This window comes from Rattus norvegicus, chromosome 5, assembly GCF_036323735.1.
Source record: "Rattus norvegicus strain BN/NHsdMcwi chromosome 5, GRCr8, whole genome shotgun sequence".
Classification (NCBI taxonomy): Eukaryota; Metazoa; Chordata; class Mammalia; order Rodentia; family Muridae; genus Rattus; species Rattus norvegicus.
The window spans coordinates 95093007-95113103 of NC_086023.1; the positions used below are offsets into that span (position 1 = coordinate 95093007).

The 20097-nt window shown below is 37.1% G+C and overlaps 1 protein-coding gene across 45 annotated transcripts in view; it reads right to left on the minus strand.

Annotated features, from left to right (window-relative positions):
- Nucleotides 1-214: 214 nt before the first annotated feature.
- Nucleotides 215-20097, minus strand: part of Ptprd (protein tyrosine phosphatase, receptor type, D) — a 2322278-nt gene continuing 2302395 nt past the window's right edge. For all 45 annotated transcript variants that reach the window (XM_063288539.1, XM_063288540.1, XM_039111462.2 and 42 more), the window contains 7 exons: nt 15544-15829; nt 14847-15025; nt 13818-13944; nt 12654-12779; nt 9272-9426; nt 6512-6647; nt 215-3921 (listed from right to left, as the gene is read on the minus strand). In XM_063288539.1, coding sequence (XP_063144609.1) covers nt 3853-3921; nt 6512-6647; nt 9272-9426; nt 12654-12779; nt 13818-13944; nt 14847-15025; nt 15544-15829 — 1078 coding nt within the window. In that variant the 3' untranslated portion in view covers nt 215-3852. The remainder of the gene's footprint in view (nt 3922-6511; nt 6648-9271; nt 9427-12653; nt 12780-13817; nt 13945-14846; nt 15026-15543; nt 15830-20097) is intronic.

Here is a 20097-nt window from a genome sequence, read left to right on the forward strand (position 1 = left end):
TCTTGGCTGAAAATGTATGGGAAACTATTTTCCTCAGCTTCTTTGCTCAGCAGTAGAAAGTGCTTACCTCAGGGATAGACACTTGTGAGTAGCAGATTCTTGGTAACTAAAATCCTGCCAGGACATAGGACGTAAGAAGATAGCCAGAAAGGAGGGGATAACTAGTTAATGTGAAAGCAACATGCTTGGAGTGGACAGAAACAAAGGCCAGGGCTGCATAACACTGACATTTTTATTAGAATTCATTTGTAACAAATGGAACCTGTGTCAGCAAAGAACTGATTTTCATACAGACTTCTTTCGCCACCAATGTAACGAAGTAAGAAAATAAAAAGCACGCCTTTCATTCTGTAAAACACTTACGCGTACTACTAATTAGAGGTAATTGTATTTTTTAACAAGCCATTTTACAAGTTATTTTTTTTTGAATTTTCAGTCTATGCATCCAAAACGAGAGCAAAGAACACAACTGTTATCTTTGTAAAGACACTCCAAGCTTGTATGGCAAAGCCGTGTAACAGATGGATAGGATGGATCTGTAGCCTTCTGACCTCTGCTGGAGTATCAGGGCACCCATATACCCAATGGAAATCAAAACCAAAAGAGAAAAAAAAATGGGAAGGGGATTTTAAAATGACAAGAAAGACTGAAACAAAGCTAACCCAAAACTCAGCAGGAAAGAAAAAAACTGTGTGTGCTACTATGCATTTTTTCCTTTCCTGTTGTGATGTGTTATCCACAGACACAAAAATGAACTTTTGAAGCAGTTCCTTACAGATGGGTTCAAGTAATAACATTATTGGGTGTAGAATCAATAGGGCAGTGCATAGTACAAAGGTATAGAAAGTGCAAAGTTCCCTAGAGGCCCTTCCCTCCCCTGGCTGTCCTTGCCTTGTCTAACCATGCAAACCATTTTTAAAAAAGAGCTAAAATAAAGTTCTGTACAAATCACTTTTATATATTTGATATTTTACCATTGTAACTAATTACAAAATTATACATAACTACACATACATAGGTAAATAATAGCACCGTACTGGTTATGATGATGAAAATAACTGGAAACTTGGATGTTTATGGTAATGGTAGATACTGATGTTTGCCTGGGAAATTAAACTTGAATGGTCATAGAGCAAAGTACAGAGTGGAATGCACATCAGTGACAGTGGGGAGTTAGTTCTAGGAACAGCTCCTGATTCTGGAGAAATGCCCACCTCATCCTCCTATAGCACACATCCATTCATTTCTTTTGGTGACTACTGCCATGTCTCCTGTCACACAGGCAGCTTCAGTTGCAGAGAGATAAACTGCTCACTGGCCAGTCATTTTGATGTGTGATATTCCATTAGATCCCACATGTCCAAAATGGCGTGTCTTGATGACCCAATAACCTATCTGACCTCCCTTGTTTCACTAAAACAAAATTACAGCACTGAGCAACCTGGCACTTGGATAAATCTTCAATGGTACAAGTGAAAGGAAAACAATAGACTCACACAGTGCACATTCTATCTGGTTCTGATGTAGATTAGAGAGTCTCATTCTGAGGTAGCCTTCTAGTTTCTTTTTTTTTAGTATTATATATATTTCTGTTTTTTCTCTTTTTTGTTTTTGTTTATTTTTTTAGTTTTTTTTTATAAAAAATGTTCAAATATGATACTTGCAAGTGTTTGGTCTCTAGGACTTTATTCTGCTAGTGATGGGAAAATGTGAAAACAAATACCCTTCCATGCAGAACATCATGAAGGTAAAATTAAACCAAAATATTATACCTGTATCAAAACTCTTTCAGAGTTCTTAGTATTCGTGGAGGGTACTTTAAAATCATATAGCATGTGGCAAACCCATGCCAACGTCCATGGCTTCCTATGGAAATGTTTGGGGAGATACATACATATATATATATATATAATTTATTGCCCCTTTCAGAAAAATCCTAATGGAATATCAAATATATCCCAAAGTTGTTTCTATAAATAAGACTGGTGGTTACTGCATGCTCCAGAGCAGATTTGGAAGGAATTCGAAGTGAAACAAGTTGCTCTTCCTGATGTGACTATGAGGAAAGGAGAGGCCCTGATTATCCAAGTGCTTTGGGCTGGTACAGTCACTAACATCCCCCACTTGGCTGAAAACTAGGAATGCATATTATTTAAAGAGTTTATATACATGTGGTGAACAGATAATGTTTTAATTGAAAGAGAAACAGATGTGAACACCTAATGGAAATCAGAACCAAAAGGTAAAAAGAAATGCTATTAAAATAGGCATCAATTATAAGGCACTCTAAATGCAGAACTAAAACCAAATGAAACAGCACAGCGCCTCCCAGGAACGCCGCAGCCACAACATGTTTCTGACTGAAAAGAGTAACATGAGTTTGGCTTTGCCCCTGTTACATATCATAAATGCAAATTTCATAGCACATACTATAGACAATATATGATTGAATATACTTTTTTTTTAAAAAAACAACTTGATAGCTGATATATTACAACATTCTTCCCCCCTAAAGGGATATGCACTGACCTTTCCCACATGCACACCTTTTAGATATTTAACAATTGTTATTGCACTAGAGTGTTAGAAATATTGAATTTTGTCAGAAGCCTGGCTAACAAAACAGTATTTGTGAATATGGTTGGATAGGTGGGGGAATACAAGGTAGGAACATTAGGGGCGAGGCTCAATAATCAATGATGTGCACTCCTCAATTCCCTTTACAAATTAAAGTTTTGCAATATTAAAAGTAACTTGGAAAAGATGTTTACAATCGCTTTCTAGACTTAAAAACAAAAACAAATAAGCAAGCAAACAAACAAAAAAAACCCCCAAAACCTAAACCATGGAAGAACCGAATGGCAGTTAAATGTTTATGTGGACATACTGTTTATATATACATAGATACGCTAAAAATATAAATATCTATGTATATATATATGTTAGCAGCAACTTTATACTTTGCGCCTCCCTGTTGATTCCAAAAAGAAAACAAAGCAAAACAAGATTCCCCCGAAGCTTGCAGAGAATGGGCACTTTCTCGTCAGTTGTACGAAGAGACGTGTGAGTAATAATGTTGAGACAGGTACTGTAGAGTGAGTGTTGCACAAAAATGTGCAAAGCTTCAAATTATTTGATATTTCTACAGTAAGAGATTACAGATAACCATTCTATAGCTTAAAAGAACAAAAAAACCCCTAGAGTTTAGAAATAAAAAAAGTGAAGAATTACATAACTTTTTAAATTTACTTTATCGAATGATACATTTTGTTTAAAAAAAAAAGTTTGCACAGCTAGAAATGAAACACAGGTCAGCAGAATCTTTACAACACTAAAATGAAACCGAGGACTTTCTTTTTTTAAAACATCCCCACCCTTACCCCTAAAATGTATGAGTGGCATGGGGAAAGGGGTGATGTTGAAGCAGAGTCCACCTTATGTGAGAAGCCACACCAGCAAATGCCTTGTGCTGAACTGAGGCCCACAGGCAAGCTCTCTGTCCCAATCAAGCAATCCCGAACAATATGGTGGTTCTTTGCCGTCATTTCTTCTTCCCTTTATTATTTATTTATTTATTTATTTTTGAATCCTTGAGGTATCTGTAAATAAAATCCTTCAGATGCCTCCTAAGTCAGGATTGTTGTTATTATTTTTCAGGTTAGATGATTAAACTGTGAATTCTTGGTCCACTTGGAAGAGTTTTTTTGTTTGTTTGTTTGTTTTGTAATAGTCCCACTAAGTGGCTGTTAGCTAGAAGTTAAGAAGGACTTCTCAAGTGCCCCGTATGGCTCAGAAGAGACTCCATGAATAGCGAAGGGCCTGTAGTAAAAATCCAGAAGGGGTCAGGGGTTTCTACGTTGCATAGTGATCAAAGCTGCCCAGGTATTCTAGTGCGGCTCGATAGCAGAACTGGTATTGATCCTGTAGGACACAGAGTATGGGAGGAGAAATGAAGAAAAAAAAAGATGTTTTAATTAAGAAATAAACAAGTATTGTAAAGAAAAATTATACTCACAAGGCATCAATATTGCCACTTTAGTTCAGCCTGATTAGTGACAGACAGTGAACAAGTAACACTTAACCATGTAGAGGTTTTAACTTTACCAGTCAATCTGATACAGGCTACTAACTCCAAGCCAAAAGAACTCCAGTGAATATTATTGTCCTTTTTATGTGGAAGAAGCTAAGGAGGAGAGTGACCCAATAGGAAGACCAACAGTGTCAACTAACCCAGACCTCTGAGATCTCTCAGACACCGAGCCATCAACCAGGCAGCATATACCAGCTGATATGAGGACACCAACATAGATACAGCAGAGGACTACCTGGTCTGGCCTCAATGAGAGAAGACACAACTAACCCTTGAGAGACTGGAGGCCCCAGGGAATGGGAAGGCCTGGCAGGGTGTGGGGGTTTTTGGGGGGTGGGTGGGCATTCTCTTGGAGACAGGGGAGGAGGGATAGGATAAACAACTGGTCAGATGATAGCAGAACAGGAGGGGGATAATGATTGGACTGTAAAAATTTGATTAAAGATTTAAAAAAAGTCAGCCAAAAACAGAAATCAAAAAACATGAATTTGGGAAGATGCCTAAGTGGTTAAGGGCACTTGTGTCTAAAACCTGAAGTTAATACATGGAATCCACATGACAGAATGAGAGAAATGACTTCCCCCAGCTGTCCTCTGACCAAACACATGTGGTCGGTGGCATGTGTACTCTGCCCCAACATGAATTAAAAAAAAAAAAAAGTAAACGCATCAGATCAAACATCAGACTCAGTCAGAATTACCAGCATGTCAGATAGTCCCATGTAAGGAAGGAAGAAAGGAAAGATCCTATGTGTCTATGAGGAAGGGAGTTGTGCTGGATACTTGTACATCAACTTGATTTCAGTAAATGTCATCTATCTGAAAGGATGGAACCTCAATAAGACTGGGCTGTAGAAAAGCCAATAGGACATTTCCTTAATTAGTGATCAATGACAATGGGCCCAGCCCATTGGGAGTGTGGTCTTCCTTAGACTGATGGTACTGGGTTCTATAAGAAAATAGGGCGAGCAAGCCAGGAGGAATGAGCCAGTAAGCAATTTCCCTCCATGGTCTCTGCATCATCTCCTGCCTTGATGGCCCTGCCCTGTTTGAGTTCCTGTCCTAACTCTTGTCAGTGATGAACAATGCTATGGAGGTGTAAGCCAAATAAACCCTTTCCTCTCCAACTTGTTTTTTTAATCACAGTGTTTTGTTGAATAGAAACCTTAACTAGGAGAGAAGTGAAAGGTAGTTGTGCAAGTGCATCAGGAATAAAAAATGTTTATAGAGTCCTGGGCTTTTCACCTTTTCACGCCTAAGAATGGCTGCCTTCATTCAAAGTACCTGTAACATTTGTCCTAAAATTCAGTACGATTGCATGTCGTCATTCTTCTAGAAGACTAACACCAAATAGACAGGTATGAAACATACCTTTTCTCACACAAGGAAGTGCCCTGTCATATTGAAATGAATTGGAACACTGCTGGGGAGATAGAAAAATTACAATTTACAGATAACCACAGGGATGAGAAAAAGTAGGATTTTCCCCATAAAAGAAACTTATTTTCAGTAGCCAATGGGGCTGAAAGTAGATAGCTTCTATTTTGCTTAAATGTGCATTTTTCTACAATAAAAATGGTAATGCAAAATAAATGGAGTTTGCTTTTCTGTCTTGTCACAGTAAGTTGCTTGGCTAAGTGTTAAGGCTTTTTAAATGTCCAATTTTCCTTTGTCACCCCAACACCCATTATGTTTGTCAGGCTGACATAATGTTTTAAGCATTGCATGCCAAATGCTTGCAGTATTTTGAAATCAAAGTGTAGAAGATATTGTAAATTGAAGAATACATATAAATTGTATAATTTGGTGGATGTTTGAGGAATATAAATACTGCCTCTCTGATTCTCTAAATCATGAAATTATACTGAGAAATGTACATATTAATTAGTGAATAGAAACAAGCCATTTCTACATTCCAAATATTTAACACGGCCAGTCATATGAAACAAAACACAAGCACCTGGTGTCTCTGTGAGCAAACAGAAAGAAAACAGAAAAGTAAAAGTAGCTGAGAAAATATTCTCTACTTGATATTTGGCTTTTTACGTATTGACCTAAAATTAGGTACGAAGCTCTCTCTCTCTCTCTCTCTCTCTCTCTCTCTCTCTCTCTCTCTCTCTCACACACACACACACAAACACACACACACACACACACACACACACACACTCTGAAACATGTGGGACATTTTATGAGTTAAAGATTTAATATAATATAATGTATTTCAACCCAATATAAAACCTCATATAATCTCCACACCAGTTTGAAGATTGTGGCATTGCCTCCACATTTAAGTGTTGGAAGATAAGGTTTTAAAATAGTGGGTAAGCTTTTCCCATAGTGCACTTCTGTATTTTGAAAATATATTTTGGGCCCACAGAGGATTTAAGTTTTTGGAAGGTAACAATAAATTTTTTCTTACCTCTGTTTGTACCATGGCTGGTCGTTGTGTTCTTAACATTTTGACTGTCTGGAAGATATCTACAACCCCTTCATATCTCATTCTTTCCAACACAATACTCAATGTTATAAAGACTCCAGTTCTTCCAACACCGGCACTGCAGTGAGAGCAAAGGAAGTATGAGTAACATGTTCATAGTCTTGGCCTCATTACTCAACAGACTTTTTCCTACCAGCCTCCGATATTCCCAGTTTCTCCACAAGCATGCTAAGGATAAAGTGGGAGTGCTTTTACTATGTGTTTACCAGGTAATGTATTGATATAACATGAGAAAATACGTAGTTACAATTGGGTCTTATAAAATAGATTGCATTTCTAAAACACTGTGGAACTTTAGTTCTAAAGGTCAAGAAATAATACTAAAAAAATCAATAGACAAAAGTAGCAACAGATCAAATACAGGATTGTATTCTTCATTTAAACCCTAAAACTGAAGACCTCACCTCTATATAAAGTATGAAGTAAATTAGAATAAGAAAGAACATATCATTGAGAGTCCTCCTTCCTAGTGTATGAATAACATAATTCTTGACAGTTATGCCACCATCTAAACAGGCAACACATTAGGAAAAAAGGCACACAGACCACTTCAGTGTTGATATTGGTTTGGATAAGGAAAAATAGATTCTACAGTAGACTTTCTGTTATGGGAAAGTCTTTTCTCTTAACCTTTGGGAAACAATGGGTATCCAACATACATTGATTGTAGAAATATCAAATTATATCCTAATTTCAGGAAAGATAAAACTTTCAACAAATTTTCAAAAGGCCCTTTGACAGTATGGCTCTGAACTACCGAGCTCTACACTGAATGGCTTATTTTCAGGTGAGCAGCAGCTAACATATCCTTCTAAGTTTCTTTCTACCATTTCAGCAAGGTTTTAGATGTCTTTCTGTTCCTTTTGTATTTTAAGAGAATTCCAGAATCTTCACAACAGCAAAGAAGAAAACCAATTGAGAGCTTTTGTATTCTTAAGAAGTGACATCTGAGGTTTTAGGTAACAAGAATATTCTGAAAAAAAATATCTTTACATTCATGGACCTTAATTAAATGTTGTGTATAACGCTTGGGCACAGGCTGTAGAAAATAGATGGTTTCATTTACTCTGGGATGTAGCTGACAGGCATACATAAATAGCATATGTTTTACAAACTGCAATTTCTCATGAATCTAAGGAAAAATGCTAAGTAAGACTTTAAACCAATGAGCAGTTGTTAAAAAGGAGTTGGACATATTCACTCCCAACAACACTCAAGGAATCTTGAATGGTGCTCCAACCCTGAACACCTCACACTCATGAGGGACTCTGACTTATAATACTTTTTTGAATCATCCAGATATTCTCAGGTGTATCTTACTTTAACTTGATTGATCAGTATAACCAAAAAACAGTACTTCTGGATTTCTAATAAGGATTTTTAAGAAAAGAACAGGCATCTGCCTCATTAACTTCATAATTTATTGAATCTTTATATGTTAGTTTAATATGCCAGAAATAAGTGTTATTTTAAAGCATTCAAAATGATGAAAAGATATATCTGAATTAGGTGAAGAAATAATATGCTATATTTTTTAAAGACCTATTATATTTCAACTCTGGTTTATAACATAAACTTTCTATTTCTCTTGTGAGTCTAGCCTTTAATGGCTGAGCCGTCTCTACAGCCCATCAACTTTAAATACTGAAGACTACACATCACTTCCTATCTATAGCAAGGGATTGGGCAGCATACTGCAAATGTCTCCAAGTCCGAGAAACAAAGCAGTGTTAGAAAAGATCACACCGAGGCCTGCAGAAAAATGGAAGCTCTGTTATACCCCTTTATAAAAATATAGATCTGGGACAAGAGCATGTATCCTGAAGCCTATGTCTAATTTTTCTATTTTGAAATCTTGCTTCTTAGGGTATTAATAACAATAGGTTTTTAAAGCATCAGATGTTTTAAACATAAGTGCTTTTAAAATTTTGACTGTAAACATATTGAAAACTGAAACTTCAAACTTTCAGAATCCCAATATATAGTATTTAAAAAAATTAGGTGAATTCCCTTTACTATGTTTTGCACATACAGCAACTTCCACATGCACTAAATTTATGGTGGACGTCAAAGGCATTCACTTAGTATTTCTATTAACTTCAGTGACTTAAGTTATAAAATGCTCTAGAAATGGTTGAAAATAATTAAATTGAAGGTGCTTCATTTTCTGATATAGCAACAATTTTCGAGCAAATTGCATTTTGAACTGAGGCACCATACTAATCACTTATTGACTTGCAAGAATTAGTATTGCTATTAAGGCTTGGCAGCTACTCTCAGTTTTTTCAAGAGACAAAAGGAGAAGATACAGAAAGGCAGTTGTAAGTGCAGCTACATAAAAAGAAAGCAGACACTGAAAGGGATTAGGATTACACATTAATGCTAGGGGACACACCAACAATTCCTGGTGACTTGAAATTGTTTTTTTTTTCTTTTTTTGTTCTTTTGTTTTTTGTTTATAAATAAGGGATCAATTTGGATTAAAAGCATTCTTATATTTTTTTCGTTTTATGGAAAAATAAACAAATATTTACATTATGTCTCAAAGAACATTTTGAAAACAAATTTCAATTATACAGACTTATCGTAACAAGTTTGTACACAAAGTGAATAAAGAACACCCATTTTAAAAGCTGACAAGAATCATAAATGTCCAGTTAGCATTAGTGACTCCCTGCTTACCTGCAATGCACCGAAATGGGACCATCTTGGCCAAACTGTTCCTTTGTTTTATGGACTTGGCCGATGAAGTCAATAAATCCTTCTCCAGACTTTGGCACTCCTTGTTCTGGCCAGTCAGTGAACTGGAACTGCCTCACTGTTCGAGACTGGCCGTCCTTTAGAGGGAGGCCACATAACCAGCCATGGAACAGCATGCCAGGAGGATTCAGTAAGTACAAAGGCCACAAGAACATTCAGGATTTTTTCCCCAAAAAATAAAAAGAGAAAAAAACTTTAGGAATGTGTCCAGTAGAAACTTAGTTATGTGTGTGTCTTATCTACTGCCTACATGTCTCTCTCTCTCTCTCTCTCTTTATATATATATATATATATATATATGTATATATACATATATATATACATATATATATATATATATATCACACACACACTCACACACACACACGTTTCCCCCCAAATCTTATATTCAATCTAATGTCTTCTTCACAGAAGGAGTGTGAAAGGAGTTTGCAGGCATGTCACCTAGATAAGAGACTTGCTGTTATCACAGTGACATGTTATTACATCAGCCATGCATATTTCTAGTACCATAAATGACAAATGGCAACATGTAAAGGATCTAACATAAACCAGATACTTGTTGACTTGGCTGCCCTGCTATGTCTCTGAGGTACACATTTTCGAGCCATGTGTTAGGACACAGCATGAGCCATGTAGGGATGTTTAAATTCCAGCTAAGTAAGGGCAGTGTGCCAATTTGTTTTTGTCAACCTGACACAAATCAGAGTCTCTTGGAGAAGAAACAAGCAGTTAGAGAATTGTTTCTTCATCACATTCTGTGATGCCTATCAGTGAGTGCTTTCCTGATTAGTGACTGATATGGGATGGTGTGGCCAACAGTGACAGTGCCACCTCTCGATGGGCACTCCTGGCTGGTATAAGAAATCTAGAGGAGTGAGAGAGACAGGGGAGAACAACACAGCAAGCAGTGTTGCTCTATGGTCTCTGCTTCAATTCCTGCCTCCATGTTCTTGCTGAGCTCTTTCCCTGGCTTCCTTTGATGAACCTGTAACCAAATACATCTTTACTTTCAACTTGCTTTTAGTCAGTGTTTTATCACAGGAACTGAAAGGGGAACTAATACAGAACCCAAGGGGATTATTTGTAAGCATTGTACCATTGCCTCCTGGCATCTTTTCATCAGCGGTTTCTTCCTGACTATCTTCAGGAATGAAGTAATATACAAAGATAACTCCAAAAACTATAAAATAAAACAAGCCATATCTAAAATATGAAAATCCAAAAAGTAGGTGTATTTCTCTTACTATAATGTTTTGTACCCATGGGAACTCCCACAAGCACTAAATTAATGGTGGATATCTGAAGCATTTACTTGGTATTTCTATTAACTTCTTTTCTAAAGAGAGTATATAAAACTTTCTAAGAAGTTCTGCATTAATAAGAGAAGGTCATGAATTGCTTCTGATTCTTTCTGCAATTGTCTAAAGTACGACCGTAGCAGAAGGGATGCTTCCTTCAGAGATACAGGAATTCCAGCTCTGACTCAGCAAGGTAACACATAACTATATCCATGATTACTGGGGTTGATCCCACTTGAAGAGATACTCCCACTGGCTTCCTGCTTCACATTCTTGGGAACTAATCTTTCCTTCTAAGATTCTTATGGCACCACGTACTCATGAGGTAAAAAACTGAAAAGAAAAAAAAAAGAGTATGGCTTAACTCAGGACGGGTACACATGTACTCTAGTAGTGCCGAGTAGATTCCTGAGAGTAGAAGAAAAGAGGAGCACAAAAATGCCATGAGACTACAGAGGGACACAAGAAGTGTTTGGCCTAGTCAGTAACTCCCAGATGTTTACTATAGAAGGCACATTTATTTCCCTCTTTTTCTGGGAAAGTTTTGGCAGGTAGAGAGAGAAAGTCAGAAACTGCACAAGGCAGAGTTTTCCTGAGTGTCCTGGGCATTTAATTTTTGATCTTAGTCACTTGTAACACATAAACAGATCGGATGTATGAATATTTACTATTTGGAGAGAGACCATCTGATTGTTGAAAGGTTAGTTGCTTAACAATCCTCTATTCTCATGGGTCAACTGGTTTTCTGAACTCAGAACCTGAGATCAGAAGCATGCTGGGAGTATACAAAACAAGGCCTCTGGCAACTAACCACAGAGAGTCTTTTCAAAAGGATATGAACACGTTCCTGCTCTCCTCTTTCTTAATGTCACTCTGTTTAACTTGGAGCTAGGTTAAACGTGCTGTGTTCCCCATGGATTAAACCTGTATTTTACTTTCTATTACTAGAAATAGCTAGGAAATTTATTTTTGAGGAACGTAGGTGTTTGACTCAGACTGAAAAGAGAGTAGCCAGTCTCAAAGAGTGCTTACTTGGGCAATTAAAAAATGAGGATTTGGCACATGGTAGCTGCCTTGATGTAGTCACTTTCAGAGTATTTGATATACTACTTTCCAGGATTAACAAGTCTGTCACCTGGGCCAAGCCTCTGCCTCCTCTGTGTCTGTGTCATAGCCAGGGCTAGGCTTTGGGAATTAGTAGACAATCTATAAATATAAACTGAGAGAAAGTTGCTTTCTAAAAAACACAATGGATCAACTAACTATATATTGTCCCCTGGAGTTTTAGTCAACACACCCACTATGACAGTTCTAAAAATAAGCAGAGCTGTGAAGTGACCCGGTCTCCCTACGATGTCTTTGCAATCATGGTTTGAGAGTGGCTAATGGCAAAGATATTAAAGTTTATGTGTAGAACCTCTTACATTAGAGCTGAACCTTGGACTCAGCAATTTTTGTGAGAAAGGCGAATGAAAATTAGCCAACAAGGGTTGTGAGTTCACAGCTCTCATGGACAGACCCATTAGCACATGGAGGAACAGGCGATGCCAGGAATCAAATTAGAATGTGCAAGGCTTGTCAGGACTTTCCAAGGAATGCCAATTGCTCTGCAGTTTTAGTCATTCCAAATTAACCTAGAGGCCCATATGACCTCAAGGACTGTAAAACAACAACATATTTACAGCCTTAAGTAATGAAGAAATCAAAAGCTCTCCAATGAGAATGTGCTGAGAAGGTGAAGTTAAGTGCAGCCAACCAATCAGTAAACGCTTCCCAGCACCAGCTCTTAGTGCATTCCCAAAGCTGGGCTTCCAGGTGTTACAGTTGAAGGAAAGCCAAGCCTGGGCTTATGAAAACACTTCCCAGACAGGGGGAAGGTTAGATTCCTTTCCTTTAAAGTCATCTCTAATGCATGAGCTTTTTCCTTTTGAGAATGGTTGTTGGCAAATGTTTCTCCCAGAGGAGTGAATTTAACCCTAATTTCTAGCTAATGATGTACTTACCCTGGCATCCGTGACCTTGAATTCCCTCAGGATGTACTGAGGCATGTTGTATTCAGCCATGGGATCTACAACAAAATACTGGTATCTTGCAGATCGTTCGGCTGGCCAGTACTGGTGACATTTCTCCTATAAGGAGAGATTAATGTTAAACTCTGTAAGGTGTAAAAAATGTTTTGCTTATGTACATTTGTTCTCTTCTTAATGAAATTCTAAAATTCAAGGCAATTTCAATTGCATGTACCTAATCTTCTGGATCGCTCTCCTGAAGACAAGCAAACTATCTGGTGTAATTTCTTTTTTTCAAAAATCCTGGCACAGAGTCTGGCAAATTGTAGCTGCTTATTAAATACCGGTTGGATGGAGGGATTAAACTGGATGGTTATCTTTTCTGTATAAATTATTTAAATAATGATATAATTCTTTGGGCAATGCTGTTGGTACTGTATTACATCAGCACTCTTTTTACCCCACTGTGGTTTATAATTAGAAAATCACAGAGGACAAAGCAAAAAGAAGTCCCTGAGAAGACCAAGCTCAATATTAGCTGTTAACTGAGGACTATGGGGTCCTGACAGTTCTGATGACTTGCCTTAGCCTTACCGAATCAGCAGGCAGATGAAGGCAAGCTAGATAACTTCTTGGCCTTATATCTTTTTGCTTTCTAAATGAGCTTTACGTTTTGGGTTTTAGCCATAAGTCTGTCATATAATTTCTAAAAAGAGACAGAATGAGACTATCTCCAATGACACAGCAAATTCGCTTTCAGGTGCTGTCCAGGTGGTGGCACTTCAAGTATCTCTCTGATGCTACTGATATGTGCTTAAGAACAAGTATTCTTAAAATCAAGTTTGCCATTATAACTGTTGAAATATTATGTAGCTTCTTAGAACCATGTTCAGTGGACAAGAAAATTACAGTTTGGTTTAAGACAAAGAAATTCAAGAAAGACCAGAATTCAAAATCCTTTACATAAGGATATGATAGCCCAGTTGATCATAAAACTCTAACCTTTTTAGACAAAAAGGAACAATCATATGTCAAGTGTAAGTCCCTAGGTACCAATGACTACTATTATTGCATGTCTCTGAAGCCAAAACACTGGATCTTTAAATAACCTCTAAATTAATGTTTGATGTGGTTTTCCAAATTGGGTGCCTCACTTACTCTGCCCATTTCTCTCAGCTTGGTGAGCATCACAACAATAGTGGAGTTGTGTTCCCAAAGCATGCGCCAAAAGTCTTCAGTCGTCTCAGCTAAGGGCCCCTGGGTAGCAATGTAGGCTTTCTGTTGTCTGAGTAGAGAAAATGAAAAGAAAATGCTAAAGCATTTTGAAGACATGCACAAATGCATTTGTGAATTGTTAATACTAGTCCTACATATATCATTAATTGAATGCAGGGGATTCCCATTAGGGTGTATAATCAATAAGATTGTTTAATGCATGTTAGGGACTTTGTGAAATCAATTATGTTGTTAATATTACTATGTACATCTCTGCCATTGTTATTTAAATTTAGTGTAATGCTGGTAGCTCAACCTCATATGTTATATGAATTAATTAAATGCTTAGTTGTGTGACTCCATTTTTTAGAAACAGTGCTCCTATAATCTATTAAATTGATGAAAATGGCAGTAAATAGCTTCCTTATCAACTTCCAGATCTCAATTGTTCTTAAAAGAAAAGGTTACAAGATCAGATTAAAAGAAGCAGAGGCTGAGGAGATGGTTCTGTTGGTAAAATATCTGCGAATCAGATCCTCAGCAATCATATAAAGTCCTGAAAAGGACATGGTATTAGGTAACAGGTAGATCTCTAGGTCTTATTAGCCAGCCAACTCAGCTGAAGGGATGAGCTCTAGGTTCAGTATATCTATCTATCTATCTATCTATCTATCTATCTATCTATCTATCTATCTATCTGATATATATATATAATATCTATATATATGATATATATAGCATATATCATACAAACACACTACACCACTCCCACATGCAATAGAAATTACATTACTACTGTTTAATTCTACCTAAAAATAAATACATAAATAGGCCACCATCACCAAGGAATTGAATGATGATGTACTCATAAAGAAAATGGCACTGAATTGGGATGAAATTCTTTGTGGTAATAAATCTACAGCACATGCAAATATTAAGGCTTTGGACTGTCAAGGAACCAAGGGTAGATACCTATATCCATCAAGGAAACTGGCGTTGATGTAATCAGAGCCTTCTACTCCTCGGATAGGCTGCAGGCACACCCTTGTGGATTCATATGGCATAATATTCACAAGGCGGTTTTTGAATTTATTACATGGAAGATTGGCACTGATGAATCTTGAGGTGTGAGCTTTTGAGCTGGCTAGACGCTGTTGAATTTAAAAAGAAAAAAGAAAAAGAAATTTACAAAGGTAATTTTAGTCAGTGATTTGAATGTAATGTCCCTAAGATGCTCGTTTTAGATATCAATCTTCTGCTTATTTGATAGCAAATATTCAAAATGCACTTCCAGTTATCCAATTATTTCATATACCCTACAGAATATTATAAATATTGCCTTTTGAGAACATGGTATCTGAATTTAAATGAGGACATTATGGACCCTGTTATTGTTAGGGAACAAAAAAAAAATTGAGGAGAAAAAATAGGAGAGGGAAGAAAAAGGAAGGAAGGATGGAAGGAAGGAAGGAAAGAAGGAGGGAAAGAAGGAAAGAAGGAAGGAGCAGGGGCATGGGAGGAGAAAGAGAAGGAGAGGGTTTAATATAAATCTGATACCAAAAGAGGTCAAGTGAACCCTGCCCTTCAAAAATCTGAAAGATAAAATGAAGGCTATTTTAAAGATAAAATGACTTACTGGTGAATAACTACATCATAGCCATTGTCTTACCTTAAATTCAAGTTCCATTCCGGTGACATTCTCCCCTGTTTCTATTTGTGTCAGCTTCTGAATGTAGGCATACAAGTTTCTAGCCGGCACTTCGGTATTTCCACATGTCACTGCTTCTAACAGTGCATCATGGATGAAGATGTACTGGTCTTCTGTTTGCACCATGTAATTCCTCTGGGCTCTCATTAAAGTTACATGGCCATAAATATCTACAGTTTTTTCATGCTTTATTCTTTCTAACATGGCATCTATTACAATGAAGCAGCCAGTTCTGCCAACACCCGCACTATAAGACAAAGAGAAGGGGGGAAAGCCCACATAAACTTAGCAAGAAGCTAACACATAAGAAAACCTTTACTAATTTCATTAATCGGGTCTCAAACTTACTAATTTGACTCGAATAGCAATTATAAGAATTTCTAAGTCACTCTGGAGTGAAAAATACTTAAGCACCAGTTACTTGGATGTATGTAATAATATACTGGCAAGGTTCATTCCATTTCAAAATATAGAAATGCTAAATCTGTAATTACTCTCATCCTTGGTCATATCATACAATATAGGTATTTTAAAGTGTGAAAAGACATAAACATTAATTAGGCTGTTTATATTCACATTTTTTAAATTATTGGTTAAAGTCTAATTAGAGAGTGCATGTTGAAGTTCAAGCCTGTAATCTTAGCACTTGAAAAATGGAGGTAGAAGATGAGGTGTTCAATGCAAGCATAGTAAGTTTGAGGCTAGCCTGGGATACAAAGACATGGTTTCAAAAGCATGAACAAAAAGATCTACTTAGCCTGGGGATCCAGTCCATACACATACAGCCATCAAACCCAGACAATATTGCTGATACCAAGAAGTGCATGTTGACAGGAGACTGATATAGCTGTCTCTCCTGTGTGGCTCTCCCAGATCATGACAAATACAGAGGTAGATGCTCAAAGCCAACCATTGAACTGAGAATGGGTCCCCATGGAGGAATTAAAGAAAGGATTGAAGGAGCTGAAGGGGCTTGCAACCCCATAAGAACAACAATACCAACCAACCAGAGCTCCCAGGGACTAAACAACCATCCAAAGAGAACACATGGAAAGACCCATGGATCCAGCTGAATATGTAGCAGAGGTTGGCCTTGTTGGGAACCAATGGGAGGAGAAGCCCTTGGTCCTGTCAAGGCTCTATCTCCCAGTGTAAGGTAATGTCAGGGTGAGGAGGCAGGAAGGGATGGGTGGATGGGTAGGGGAAGACTCTCATAGAAGAAGCGAGAGGAGGGATGGGATGGTGGTTTTGGACAGGAAACTGGGAAAAGGGATGCCATTTGAAATAACAATAAAAATAATCTAGTTATGCTTTTTAAAGAAAGCAATAATAGGCCTATTTTCACTTGAATTTATAATAAAAAGGAAAATAAAAACAGTATCTATTAATAATTCAATTGTCTCTTATTGTGAAATTCTATAAGGAAGTTTTAAAACGAGTCTAGTATGATATATAATATTAATATATTCTATATTAATTAAAATGTTGTTATATCATAAAATAGTGCAGGGTAGTATTAAGAGAAATTCTTTTTTTTTTTTTTTGGTTCTTTTTTTCGGAGCTGGGGACCGAACCCAGGGCCTTGCGCTTCCTAGGTAAGCGCTCTACCACTGAGCTAAATCCCCAGCCCCTAAGAGAAATTCTTAATTAGTAACAATCAACTGGAAATTTCTTTCTTCTTTTCTTTTCTTTTTTTTTTTTCAGCACTAAATGTACTTGAAAATTCTTAGTGAAATTCAAGCATTCTCTATGGGAAAATAAAAGCCTCAATCTTTGTTATACAAAGAAATTGAAGGCAATTTTTAAACTCCATTACATATGGACTTCTGGGTCAGTCTTCCAGTTTGAAGAACCAGACTGAAAGAAAAGAACATGAAAGAGACAAGCTGTAATGGGTGGCAAGGTCTGCTACTCCAAGGAGAGAGGCTTACAAAGGAACTGGCTTACAAAGGCAGGGGGCTTAAAACAATGAGCATCTTCTAGTATGGGAGAAGATGCTGAGAAAATAGCACACCTGTGTTCCTATACTGTCAGGGTGAGCCTTGTGTTTCTTTTGATCTAATCTTATAAGCTGAGTACATTATGTGCTCAGAATGGATCAATCTGAAATGCCTTCTTTTGACTATGCACATTTGCATCACAGTAAATATGCATTCAGCAGGAAGAGGCTCTGTTCTAGTTTATTTTCTGTTGCTTTGATAAACACCATGAACAAAATTAGTTTGTAAAGGAATGGTTTATTTTAGCATATAGCTTACAGTCAGTCATTCATTGAGGGAACCAAGACAGGACCCCAAAGCTTAAAGCAGAAACCAATGGAGGAATGCAGCTTTCTTGCTTGATCCCAGGCTTTCTTATATAGCTCAGGCCCTTAGAATCATACTGCCCAAAGGGTGTTGGGTCTTTCCTCTTATATCAATTAGTGATCAAGAAAAATGCCCCACAAATATGCCCACAGGCTATCAGATATAAGAAGTACTTTACCTGAGGTTCCCTGTTCTAATATGTCAGATTGACAAACAAGATTAGTCATTAGAGCCTTCTAGTAGCAGATAGTCTTCATCGATGGCACACCACTGTTTGTTGGCATCTGTCTATCTGTTTTTGTTTTTTTGTCCAACTGCAAATGTGTCTCATCAGTCAATAAACAATGAAGTTATTTTGCTAAGTCATGTAAAACATATGACAATATAACTCTGTTCTTATTATTAAAGATTCCAAAGCCTATCAAAAATGTAGTGATTTATATAAACACATTACAAGAATAGAAAGGACTGTGTTGGTTTGGATTGGAAATGGGACTTGAAGGATGAGGGTTAAGGTGAAGGATCTGTAAGAGAGGTGATTTCAAATCATACTCCTCCTTCTACGAGTTACATTTGAAAATTTCCATGGATCAATCTGCATATTAAAGGTCTGTATAAAGTGTCTGCCAAAACTGTATAATGAATGAGTCTGATAAGCACCAGGTCAATTTTCATATAAATCAACAGTCTCTCTAGTGTCATGTGCCTGCGAGGTACTAAGAGAAATTTTTAAAATGATTTAGTTATTGGTCACACAGGAACCTGTTGTTTGTAGACCATAAGATTTCTACACAATGCCTAACTTACAGTTGAATATGGCTTTATGTCCTTTGCTAAAGGCCACTAGATTCTTAAGTTTTAAGTTCATAAAGTAGCATGACATTGATAGATTCTGAAAAAAAACTTTTGGGGAATGTAGAATACTATAATTTTTAAATTCTAATTTGGCACAATTCCTAAGGAATACTGGTGAATGCATCTCTTCTTAGAGGAAAATATACTACAAATCGATCAAGTTGACTATAGTTATAGCAGGAACATTTTCTTAACCCCCAACCCGGCACTATTCAAATGTCTAGATGACATTATATTCTACCACATTACAGGAAGGTACTGCATAGTCTCAGGAGACTGAGAGGAAATACTTCCAATCCAAAGAGTTGAAAGCTTTTTATAGTAATGATATTACTCCCCCAACACACAAAAGGAAGGAAAATAAATCAAATGTCCACTTTAGTCTAAGATGAAAAATTGTGAGAAGAGACAAAACGGAGGCTATGACTTGAACAATATGTGTTTTTATCCCACAAAGCACAGCAAACAGTTCAATGTTTATTGTTGTTGTTTATGGGGAAGAAAGGGAAGGTATTGGCTGCCTTAGATTTTATGTGGCCTCATTTTTCTGGAGTGAAGGATTTCAGCGAAGAATTAGATATATGCTCATCTTAAAGCAAGTCTACAAAAAAATGAAGTAACTTTTCCATTTAGGTCACAATGTGATCTTGAGAATGTCATATAAACCTTTTTCAAATATTTGTATATTTTTTCATTTTTATTACATTTGATAATAATAATAGCTCTAGTCATTAATGAATCTAATTATCCAGTAAGTCTTAAGGCTAAATTAAACTTATCAAGGTTTCTACACACAATGGAAGAAAGTTCTTTTGCAGGTACATTTTTCAATTCTATCTCTGAAGACAACAAGGACAGAAGCAATGAAATTCTGGGAAAATGGTGACAGTCACTTCTGTGTCATTTGTGATTTAGCATTTAAAACATTGTTTTAATCTACTTCCTTGGACTATTCCAGCTTTGCTCTATTATTTCTAACCAAAACAACTTCAGATCATTACCCTACCCTCCCCATCCCCTTCTTTCTGGTTTTTCAAGACAGAGTTTCTCTGTGTAACAGGGCCCTGGCTGTCCTGAAACTCACTTTGTAGACCAGGCTGGCCTGTAGTTTGTAGTTTCTACGACCCCACTTTAAGCCTCACTACAGGTCACTGCCCTGGTTCCCTTGGATCCATGGATGAAAGACATATACACATTAGGTCATTTTTAACATGCTTTGTGGCTCAGTGGCTAGGATCTTTTAAGCCTCCTGCAACTAGCATGACCTTCCTTTTACTCTTTGCTCAACACTCTTTTTTTTTCTTTTCTTTTTTTTTTCCCCTGGAGCTGGGGACCGAAACCAGGGCCTTGCGCT